Here is an 11,487-nt window from a genome sequence, read left to right as displayed (position 1 = left end):
AGGGGCTGGATCTCATGCTATTGTTCTTACCACAGACAAAAGGGACAGCAGGAAACTTCTGGGGGCGACGGATACATCCATCGTCAGGACCGCGGGGGACAGTGTCACAGGTGCGTGGATACGCGCAAAGCCGTCAAATCGTACACGGCGCACGTGTCCCGGTTTCTGTGTCTCCATTATTTCTCAACAAAGGGGTTTTTAAGAAAGAGAACTCGCGCTTGGACGGCTGGGCGTGCCCGCCGCTGGCCAGCTCGGGCTCAGTTTCCTCTGGGCGAAAGTATAAATAACTTAGTCCCCATTTCACTGGATTATTGAGATTATTGAATGACAGAACCAGCATCATCCTAGTATGTAATAAGCGCTCAAAAATATCACAACTTACTCTGCCTTATTTTACTTCGTGCATGAAAACATCTTCTCAGCTCGTCAGTTATGTCCTTTGAGGCCACAGATGAAGTCCTCTGCGTAGCAAGAATTGCGGGTCCCCGCTTTGCAAGTTGCTTGCACCACGGTCTGTCCTCCGTGGCTGTTGTCAGAGCCGTGATGTGACACAAACGCCTGTCGGTCGGCTCATCAACGTGCTGTTCCCTTGCAGATGCCCCACCCTGGGTCACCCCGCTGTGTTCCCCGTCCCCCAGCCCGGTGCCCGTGGGACAGACACGCCGGTATCCGCCGCAGCCTCATACCGTCTCGCACCGGCTTCTGGACGTCCTCTCCTCGGAACGGATGACACATTCTTGTCCATCTGAAGTCGTAAGAGGTGCTAACGTCTGGTGTCGTGACAGCTGCTCCTAGCCTCCCTTGGTTCTTCTGTGATCTTTCAGATGAACTTCTGAAAGATTCCGTGCCCCCCACCTCCCAAAACGGTTGTCTTTTGACTATTGTACAAACTTCTAATTATAGGGGCGCCTGGGTGTCTCAGTCGGTTGAGCGTCCGACTTCGGCTCAGGTCATGACCTTGCGGTTTATGAGTTCGAGCCCCGCGTCGGGCTCTGTGCTAACAGCTGGGAGCCTGGAGCCTGCTTCGGATTCTGTGTCTTCCCCTCTCTCTGCCCCTCCCCGACTCATGCTCTATCTGTCTCTGTCAAAAATAAACAAACACTTAAAAAAATTTAAAAAAAAAATTAATTATAATGATAAATTAATCCTTAAAGAATTAGCCTAATTAGCACATCTTCCCATCCGTCGTTTGTCTCCAGTCCTCATTCACTCACATAACATCTGCATTTGTACATTTTACCACATCTGAGCACCAACCGTAATGTTATTCACCGAACTGTTGCTCAGATTGACTTCCTTTCAAAACATACACACCAACTTCAGCTTCTCCTTGCCTTGATATCCCTGAATTCCAAGGTTTCATCTACTAAATATGATTTTGTAATGCAATTAAGATGAACGTATAATAGTTAAAACAGACCCATCTGTGTGCCCCCCAAGGTCACCACTGGCCCGTCTCACACCGGCCAGTCCCGCCCCGGAGACCATGGCCAGGGCCTCGGCAAGGTCAAGTTCTCCCTGAGAACCCCTCCCCATCTCTTTGCAGCGGGCCGAGCAGCCTCCTTGTCTCTCTTCCTACTGACCTGTTGGTATTTGTTTTATTTGGTTGTTATATACTTTTTGTATGCTTTGTCGTGTTTGGTTTTACCCTTTCCACTTAACGATGCTTCTTAACATTTTCCTGCTGGAGACCCCATCTTCTTTCTTTTCTTCAGAGTCGTGGGATTTACATCATGGCCTCTGTTTTACTTCTTCTGTTAGGTTGGTGCTCACGCCTCCCGAAAGGCATTCTCGCATTTGTATTTCTTTGCTTGTTAGAGTCCATGAATCTCCGTATCCTCGTGTACACGTTTTACTACAATGACAGCTGTGGAATTTAAATAAAGCTGTAGATTTGTTTTATCAGCATAACAAAAACGATTCTATTATTAGCTAAAATTTTAATAGCTCTGTTGACATAATTTTTTATCTTTTGAACCGAAATGCATAGGGAAGAAATCATTTTAGCACGAAGTTAAGCTGGCTAGTCATTCAGAGTTAGTTGTGAGACGGTCACAGCTGCATTTCAATTGATTGGCATCTCGACTTTTCACGGTGATGCTGAAAAGGCAAAAATTCTTCAGGTTATAAAGGTATTTCTTTTTTTTTTTTTTTTAAGTAATGAGAACAGAGAAGGTGTGGTCATACAAAACGTTGAAAAAGATTAGAGCTTTAAATCCTTTTTTGCTCTGTGTTCTGTCACTTTAAAGGGGACGAACATGGAACCTTCGTCCCTCAAGTGCGTCGCCATCCCACTGGCGAGAAAGACGGATAGCCTGCCTTTGTTGCCTCCGTAAGGACTAATATTCCTATGTTATAGATGAGAAAACCAAAGCTAAGAGACTAGCTGACCAGTCGAAGGTCAACAAACTGAGGAAAACTCAAAACGTCACCCCTGATCCGGTGCACCTGTCTACGCAGCCAGTGCGTGCAGCCGTTGTAGACGTCCCTGATTAAGTGGTCCTCGAGTTTCTGGGAGGTGGCCCGCCCCATCTGCAGGCAGCTCCCAGCTCAAGGTGGCTCCTGTCCTCTGCTGGTATCTGCCTTCCAGAAGCATCTACCCTTGTCTCCCCCACCCCCCACTGTACTTTCACAGAAGAAGCCTCCCATGGAGAAAAGTTCCTAAGTATCGGAGAACTATCAGTCCCTCCACGTTCACGGCTTTCCCACTTTTGATCTTTCAAACTCCATTTACTGAGCACTCAGGATCGTGACCCGCTTCAACTTTTATTTAATTTGATGTTATTGTTTTCTAATCTGTCATCCTCAAGTCTGACGAATAAATACTTTTAGCCCCAAGACTTTCCTCTGTTGCCAGAGGCCTGGCATTTGGTTGGTTGGTTGGTTGGAGTTTGGGGTCTGGGGTCACTGGATTCCAATCCTAGTTCCCAGAATGGGACCTTTCTGGAACAGAAACGGCCATCGCAGCTTATCAGTACACCGTGAGAACTGACACTGTCCGGGTGTTTAGCATGGTGACTGACTCGTGCCATATGTCAGCACATGGTGTTTGTTTTATTTTGTTTTACTTCCATGGCACGGAAGTCCTGCTAGGAGCTTCGTGCGGGGCTGGGACCACGGAGCTGTGGCTGCCTCACCACCTCCCCGACACGGGGTCCGGCAGCTCCTGGAGCCTTCACCTCGGGGGCCCCGTTTAGTTCAGGGAAAGGGGGCTGGGAGCGAGGGGGCTGAGACCGCCTTCCTGCAGACGCCTCGCAGGACGGCCCCCACCTGGACTTGGGAGGCAGCTGTCCTGTTCCTCAGAGGTTTGACAACAGCAAATGTGACTGAGCCTACCCCACGCCGGCCCAGGACACGCAGAGGGGTGAGCTAGGGGCAGCCTCGATTTCCCTGAGTTACCTGAGACAAAGAATGAGCACTTCATGTGGGAAGTGAGGGCTCCGGGTCCCCAGTCCAGACCCACACTGTCAACGAGCCTGTGAGTCTGGGCCAGCTGCTTCCCGTTCCTTCGCTCCCTGCCACATAAAAGTTTGGGACCACACGCTTGCTGGCATCCTGAGGTTCTAACCACCTGCTAGAATTCATCAGTTCATAGAAAGGGGTTCCACCTGAGAGTCTGGGGTAAAGTGGAGGATTCCACGGGTCCATTTTCATCCCTGCTCAGGAAGAAGAAAGGGCACCTCCTTCCCGAAGGTCGGCGGGCCTCCGGGCTCCCGGAGTTCCTGTGTATCTTCAAGGTTTTAAAATTACCACCTCTGGTTCCTATTCCTCTCTGACATTGCAGAATGGTTATTACTGATGATTAACCAAATGAACGTTTAAATTTTAGAAGTCAAGCCACTTTTAAAGGCCCATTTTATACAATTTATGACACTTTCTCCCTCTCTACCCTCATAATTCCGAAAGCTTTCATAAGTATAAATGTGTGCTAGGATTCGCTTTAGGTTTTTCCCTTCTATTTACAGCAGGTACGGGTGCTTGTGGTTTTATTGAGCCTTTTAGCGCTGTTTAACTTTTAAACTAAGCACGTATTGCTTTTAAAAACTAATCCAATAAAGACGTTCGGAACTTGAGACATGAAAATAAAACGTGATCCCGCTATTTAAAGAGCCATCATGAAAATGCCGACGTGTTGCTTCCCGGCCTGTTCGTCTGCCTCTCCTGGTGCTTCTGCGGGTTTAGTAACATACGCGCCTCTTATCTCTTTCTGTTCGTCCAACCCAAGGACAGCATTTCCCATATTATCAAAACATTCTTCAAAAACGTCGTGTCCATGTTACATACACGTTAAGAACAGGACAGCAAAAACCAAAATGCTTTCAAGCGCCCTCACCCACGTGGGCAGTACAGTCCCGTGAGGGACGCAAGGCTGAAAGTGTTTCCCACCTCCAATTGAGGATCCACAGCTCAGAGGTGGGACGGAACTTGGGGTGGTTCCGCTCACAGGCTCGGGTACCATTTATCAGCGGTGTGACCTGGAGCCCAACAGCGAATCTGAGATTTATTGAGTCCAAAGGTCACGACACCGTAGGGGGTCCTCCTTAAGGAAAAGAATAAAGACCTCACTCTTGAAAACTTTACTAAAACGTGATGCTGTGAATAAACTGCTTTCACCCCTCCCATGGCCATGCAAAGGCCCCGTGCACACGAAGAGCCCAGAAGCTCAGGCTTCACTTGCTGCAAGATAAATAAATCTGCCTCCGCCTGGGCAAGAGACTTAACCTACCTTCATCTGCAAAATGGGGACAACAGAAGTGGCTTTACCTTTTCTTAATTTGGAACAACTGAAATTCTCGATTACATTAGCAGACCACACTCTGCAAGCTCCTTTCTTTTGCTAATAATAATAATAAAACAAAACAAAACAAAACAAAACAAAACAAAACAAAACCATGGCCACATTGGGAAGTTCTTGGGGAAAGCGTCCTGTATCGGGAAAAGTAATTAAGCTCTGGGGTCCTAAAGGAGCCTGGGAAAGTCTAGCCAAAAACTAGGGAGGAGGGTCTATTTAAAAACAGAACTGGACTTTGCAAGTTTTATCATGTCTTGGCTTATTAAATCCACTAATTGAGAATCAAATTTTCCAGATTGTTACTTTTATAACAGCACTCGAGTGTCAGAAAATCCCCTGACCGGTCAGCACTGGATACAGGTTGAGAAGATACGACGCGACTGTGGGTGAAGCACCACCCCACCCCAAACTAAGTACGTTTGCTTAGTGCTTTGTAATTTACAGCGAGTTACCTTTCACCGTCATTATCCATCGGCTCAAACAACCCCCTGAGGCAGGTGGGACGCTGGATACTAGCCTCTTCTCAGAGACCAGCGTGCTGAAGCTGAGCTCGGCTGGGGCGTCGGGTCTGTCAAACATCACCGCTCCCCCGCTACCACAGTCATCACCCTCCTAGACTCTCAGGAGGCCCTTCGATTTTGTGGGCGCCTTCAGAAAACCACCCGATCTTTGCACAGGTGTCCCTGAAGCACTCTGGTCTATGGAGGGCGGCCCGGGCTGCATGGAATGCCAGTGGGCACCTGACCACAGGCAGCTCTCCATGAATTCGTCGGGTCGGAGTTCGAGCTTATCCTCCAAGTGGGCTCAGATGTGTGATTTCATTGAACACCTGCAGTTACGGCCGGGTACGGATCTGCTGGGGGAGAAGGACACCTGTCAGTTCCACAAAGTGTCACACACACCGTCCTGGGAATGACCCAAGGACCCCAGGGACTCTCAGCAACATGGGTCTCTGATTTAACCCACCTGAAATCTTAACACCGCAGGTAGGAGGGCAGGATGTGTGCAGGCCTGTGCCCCCGCAGGAGCAACCCTGGGTGGGGGAGCCCCCATTTACCTGTGTGCGGGCTTCACTAGCAGTGGATGCTGGGGAACAACTTTACTTTCATGGTGTTGTTTGAAAAAGGAAACCCCACTTGGCCCAATCGGGAGGTTGTTAAATTCCTGGAAACGGAGCTGAGAGGCCAGCAAAAAAGCCTGTGGCGTCGGCAACATGTAAACGCGGAGGCCCTGGGAGTCCTTTCCCTGTCTGCCCTGGCCTTTATAGGCCCTGAGCAAGGCCGTTCCCGGCCAGGACCCTCTCCACGGAGAACCTCCTTCCTCTGGGCACCCCCTCCTCATCCACAGATGAGTGGGACGGGAGCCCACAAACCAGGTTGAAAAATACAAGAATTCACTAGAGTACTAGGCGGTGGCTCTCCAGAGGACTTGCCACCGCCTCCGCCCCACCTCTCTCTCTCTCTCTCTCTCTCTCTCTGTCTCACGCACACCCCAGACTCAGGGCAGCTGACACAAACATCCTGACGAAATAACCACTCTGAGCGCCTTCTAAGCCTCATTTCCCCGAGGAAATAATCAGCACCTCTTCTCCAAGACAGCTCCAGGTGAGCAAGAAGGGAACGCCTTCCTGGGCTCAAAAGTAAAGGCGTTTGCGGCACTGCCCACTGATTCCCGAGCGCGCTCGCGTCTACGGTCACAGTCAATTCTCCGAACCCACGAGGTGGCCGGGGCAGGTACGACCTGCCCCCTCCTTTTACGCATGGCACACCGGGGCCCGGGCGCTCGCGCTCCTCCCGGGCTCACGCAGGGAGAGAACACCCGGGAGCCTCCGCCTGTGCGCCCCGAGCTCGCCCCGCGGCACCGGCAGGCCCCCCGCGTGGGCCCGTCCGCGGTGGCGGCCACATGGCCGCATTGTCCCGCGCGCGCGTCCCGCCGAGCCGCGCGGACGCCGGCGCTCTCCGCCAGCCGCAGCCCCCGGCCGGCCGGGCGCGGGGACGCGGCGAGCCCTGGGGCGCCGGGAACGACGAAGAGGGGCGCGCGCGGGGCCCGAGGGGGCGTCGGCGCCCGCGGCTGCGCAGGGGGCGGACCGGGCGGCGGCCGGCGGGCAGGCGGTGAGCCCCGGCCCGGCCCCCAAAGCCTTCTTTCTTCCCTCGCGCTCGGAGGCGGCCGCGGGAGCTCCGGAAGGGGGCGCAGCTCGCCGTCCCCCTCCGGCCGGTCCGGGCGCGCCCTCCCTCCGCCGCCAACTCCACCCCGAGAAGCGCACAAAGAACGGCGGGGCGGCGGGCGCACACCTCCCGTCGGGGCGGGGCCGCGGGAGGGGCCGGCGCACGCTCCGCCGCGCCCGCCTTAAAGGGCCCGCCCGCTCCTCGCGCGCACCGCGCATGCCCGGCCGCGGGGCGGGGAGGGACCCGAGAGCGGCGCGCGCACGCCCGCGCCGCCCGCCGGAGCCATGGCCGGCGTCCCCGCGGTGGCGGCGCGGCGCTCGTGCACGCGTCGGCGCCCGCGGGGGCTCGGCCGGCGCGCGGGGCGTGTGCAGGACCCCCGCCCCGCGCCTTCCGGAGGTCGCCGGCCGCAGGGCGGGCCAGGCCCGCGCTGCGGCGGGGTTCCGGCTCTCCGATCCGCAGTTTCGGGGCCACTTGGACGGAGTGCTGCCCGGGGGGACCGAACTGCGGGCGCGCGCGCGAGGAGCGATGCGGGCGGGCCTATGCCTTTGTGTCTCCTGCGCTCCCGCGCAGGTGGGCAACCCGCGCCAGGAGCCACTCTGCCAGTGCGCACCGGGACCCCGAGTCCCGCTTTCCGTGTCCGAGGACTCGGACCGCCCTTTGGGGCGGACAATAGACCCTTCTCCCAGTGGCACCGTGGGCTCTAGGGGTGGCTTATTTGGGGACGCTAACGGGACTTTCGCAGGACCGCTCGCTCAGAGCCGGGCCGCTGGCAGCAGAGTTGGGCGCGTTTTCCTCTCTCAATCGCGCGAGGGAGGAGATCTGGGGACAGACTGTCCTCGGCCGATAGGTACGCGCGAGTGTCCCGAGCCTGCCGGTCCCGCATTAGACAACAAAGAGAGGCGTTAGCGGCGGCGGGGGAGGGGCGCGGCCGGGAGGAGGACGGGGCGGGCTGCGGCGAGCGCGGGGGTGGGGGGCGCTCGCTCTCCGCTCGCCCTGACCGCGGCCTCCGCCCGCCCCCGGCCCGGCGCGCGCCAATCGCCTCCCCCAGCGATAGTGTCAGTAGCATTGTAGTGTCAGCTCCCGCCGGTGACGTTGCGCCTCCCTCGTCCCCCTCCGGAGCCGTCTGGCTGCAGAGGCTCAGTCAAGAGGCGGGGAGGAGAGGAGGAAAAAGCGCTGAGTGAGGGCGGGCGGGCGGGCGGGCGGGAGGGAGTGGAGGAGCCGGGGAGGGGCTCCTTAAAGAAACGCTGCTGTCGCTCGCCTGCTCGCTCCTCGCTCGGCATTGTGGCCAGCCAGCCGGGCACTCGGGGGGTACGCGCGGCCGCCGCTCGAGCTTTGCCCCCACCCCACCCGCCGGCAGATCTGGGGTGGGGACCCAGGCGGGGGCTCCTGCAGCCACTGCCCGGCGCGGACCGCACCGAGCGCCCCACTCCTCCCGGCGCCGAGAAAGGAGCAACGGAGCCCTCTGCAGCCGGCCGGCCTCCCCGCCCCTGACCACTCGCTTCCCGGCTGCCTTTGTGGCCGCAGCTTCTCGCCGCCGAGCCGAGGGCCGGCGGGGGCGCGGCGCGCACGGCCGAGCGATGCCCAGCTCCCTGTTTGCAGAGCTGGAGCGCAACGGCAGCGGCGGCGGAGGGGGAGGCGGCGGCGGCGGCGGCGGCGGCGGCGGCGGCGGCGGCGGGGGAGAGACCCTGGATGACCAAAGAGCCCTGCAGCTCGCGCTCGATCAGCTCTCCCTGCTGGGGCTGGACAGTGACGAGGGCGCCTCTCTGTACGACAGTGAGCCGCGCAAGAAGAGCGTGAACATGACCGAGTGCGTGCCGGTGCCCAGTTCCGAGCACGTCGCCGAGATCGTGGGGCGGCAAGGTGGGTCCGGCAGGGATGGGGAGCTGGGGTGGGGGTGGGGGTGGGGGAGAGGGTCTCGGGCCACCGCCCCGCGGGGAGGGCGCGGGAGGGCTCGGGATCCGCGGCGCCCGCGAGCCTTGACGAGAGAGGAAGAGCCGCGCGAGGGGCCGGCGCCCCAGACAAAGAAAGTGCAGGCAGGCTGTCTCCCGGAGCCGCGCCGCTGCCACGGCGGGATGCACTTCATCCTGCTAAAATCACTGCCTTCTCCCCTAGCGCCCCCCACCCACCCCACCCCGGGAAATAGAATTTAAATATAAGATGCTTGGGGGAGGGGGCCTTTGATGGGTCCTTTGGGAGGGGGAGGAGGAGGAGTGAGCATCGGATGGGAGGAGGGTTCTGGATTTCTGCAAAGCGGAATGGAGCCCAGAGGAGGAACAATGGGTCCCGGGACTGCCCCCCCCCTCCCACCAGTCCCCCAGCTCTGGTGGTGGTGGTGGGGGGGGGGGGCGGATCGCGGCTCCGGCCCTCTTCCCCGGACCCCTTCGCCTCGTCTTCAGGGCGGACGGCGCGCCCCGCTGGATCCTAGCGGCATCTCCCCAGCTGACTTTTTCTGGGATTCTCGGGTTTGCTCGGGACGACTGCAGTCACCGGGGGAGGGCTGGGCAGCCAATGGGCTGTTCCTCGAGCGCCTCGCGGGTGGAACCCGCTTCCCAGCCGGTGGCGTGGCCCGGGGTCAGGGAGGGAGCCGCCCCCTTTCCGCCCAAAGCGTGTCCTGCTGTCCCGCAGCCCTGGGCGCGGGCGGTCCCGGGTCTCCGCGGTTACCCCGGGATAATGGGCGTGTCTGTCTCTCTCTCCCACTCCCTCCCCTGCACCCCGGCTCCCAGGTTGTAAAATCAAAGCGCTGCGGGCGAAGACCAATACTTACATCAAGACCCCGGTTCGCGGGGAGGAGCCTGTCTTTGTTGTGACGGGCAGGAAGGAGGATGTGGCCATGGCTCGGAGGGAGATCATCTCCGCCGCGGAGCACTTCTCCATGATCCGCGCCTCGCGGAATAAGAACACGGCGCTCAACGGCGCGGTGCCCGGGCCGCCCAACCTGCCCGGACAGACCACCATCCAGGTGCGGGTGCCCTATCGCGTGGTGGGGCTCGTGGTGGGGCCCAAGGGCGCCACGATCAAGCGCATCCAGCAGCAGACGCACACGTACATCGTGACGCCCAGCCGAGACAAGGAGCCGGTGTTCGAGGTGACCGGCATGCCTGAGAACGTGGACCGAGCTCGCGAGGAGATCGAGGCGCACATCGCCCTGCGCACGGGCGGGATCATTGAGCTCACGGATGAGAACGACTTCCACGCCAACGGCACGGATGTGGGCTTTGATCTGCATCACGGGTCCGGCGGGTCCGGCCCGGGCAGCCTCTGGAGCAAGCCCACCCCCAGCATCACGCCCACCCCCGGCCGCAAGCCCTTCTCTAGCTACCGCAACGACAGCTCCAGCTCGCTCGGCAGCGCCTCCACAGACTCTTACTTCGGCGGGGGGACCGGCGGCAGCACAGCCGCCACCCCGCGCCTAGCGGACTACAGCCCCCCCAGCCCCGCGCTCAGCTTCGCCCACAACGGGAACAACAACAACGGCAATGGATACACCTACGCGGCGGGGGAAGCTTCCGTGCCTTCCCCCGACTGCTGTCCCGAGCTACCGCCCACCTTCGACCCGGCCCCCGCCCCCCCGCCTGGGGCGCCCCTGCTCTGGGCGCAGTTCGAGCGGTCCCCGGGGGGCGGACCTGCGGCGCCCGTGTCCTCTTCCTGCTCTTCCTCCGCGTCTTCTTCCGCTTCGTCCTCCTCGGTGGTCTTTCCCGGGGGCGGCGCCAGCGCGCCCTCCAACGCCAACCTGGGGCTGCTGGTGCACCGCCGGCTGCACCCGGGCACCAGCTGCCCGCGCCTGTCCCCGCCCTTGCACATGGCGCCGGGGACGGGCGAGCACCACCTGGCGCGCCGGGTGCGCAGCGACCCGGGCGGAGGGGGCCTGACCTACGCCGCCTATGCCAACGGGCTGGGGGCGCAGCTGCCGGGCCTGCAGCCGTCGGACACCTCCGGCTCGTCGTCGTCGTCCAGCAGCTCCTCCAGCTCCTCCTCCTCGTCGTCGGGGCTGCGGCGGAAGGGCAGCCGCGACTGCTCCGTGTGCTTCGAGAGCGAGGTGATCGCCGCGCTCGTGCCCTGCGGCCACAACCTCTTCTGCATGGAGTGCGCCAACCGCATCTGCGAGAAGAGCGAGCCCGAGTGCCCGGTCTGCCACACCGCGGTCACTCAGGCCATCCGCATCTTCTCCTGAAGGCGGCGCGCGCCTGCGCGCACCCCGCGGGGAGGGGGGGGAGAAGGGGGACGCCCTCCCCTCCCCTCCCCTCCCCCCTCCCTCCCCTCCCCTCCCCCCCCCCCCCCCCCCCCCCCCCCCCCCCCCCCCCCCCCCCCCCCCCCCCCCCCGTCCGCGCCCACCCGCCGCCTTGGTGCCCCACCTTCTCCTCCCCGCCCTGCTCTCACTCTGAGGTCCAGAGGAGCTTGGAAAGCTGTAGTATCCGCTCATTTTTAAAATGTAATTTTTAAACAAAGGAACTTGCCAGGATATCTGCATCAAGAGTACTGTAGCCTGGGAAGCCTCTGATCTGAACCACCTGAAATGCATGCTCTATAAAT

At 59.4% G+C, this 11,487-nt stretch overlaps 1 protein-coding gene and 1 long non-coding RNA gene across 2 annotated transcripts; one reads left to right on the top strand and one right to left on the bottom strand.

Moving 5' to 3' along the window:
* Positions 1-1,423: 1,423 nt before the first annotated feature.
* LOC107179258 lies at positions 1,424-6,685 on the bottom strand. Its single transcript, XR_006218329.1, has 3 exons — positions 6,375-6,685; positions 5,245-5,645; positions 1,424-2,100 (listed from the first exon to the last, which is right to left on the bottom strand). It is a non-coding gene; the product is annotated as an uncharacterized LOC107179258 (long non-coding RNA).
* Positions 6,686-8,182: 1,497 nt separating this feature from the next.
* Positions 8,183-11,168, top strand: MEX3B (mex-3 RNA binding family member B). Its single transcript, XM_042987655.1, has 2 exons — positions 8,183-8,817; positions 9,681-11,168. Exons 1-2 carry the CDS (start codon positions 8,535-8,537, stop codon positions 11,126-11,128), a joined length of 1,731 nt encoding a protein of 576 aa, XP_042843589.1. The 5' UTR covers positions 8,183-8,534; the 3' UTR covers positions 11,129-11,168.
* The last annotated feature ends 319 nt before the right edge of the window (positions 11,169-11,487 follow it).

This window comes from Panthera tigris, chromosome B3 (genome assembly GCF_018350195.1).
Source record: "Panthera tigris isolate Pti1 chromosome B3, P.tigris_Pti1_mat1.1, whole genome shotgun sequence".
NCBI lineage: Eukaryota > Metazoa > Chordata > Mammalia > Carnivora > Felidae > Panthera > Panthera tigris.
Note: the sequence above shows the minus strand (reverse complement) of the source record. Positions and strands in the feature narration are given on the sequence as shown.

What these genes read in the sequence shown, in the direction of transcription:
- MEX3B (XM_042987655.1), top strand. Translation starts at nt 8,535, where the DNA reads ATGCCCAGCTCCCTGTTTGCAGAGCTGGAGCGCAACGGCAGCGGCGGC. An exon ending in CGAGATCGTGGGGCGGCAAG is followed by an intron (nt 8,818 to 9,680) that starts GTGGGTCCGGCA and finishes CCCGGCTCCCAG; the next exon opens with GTTGTAAAATCAAAGCGCTG.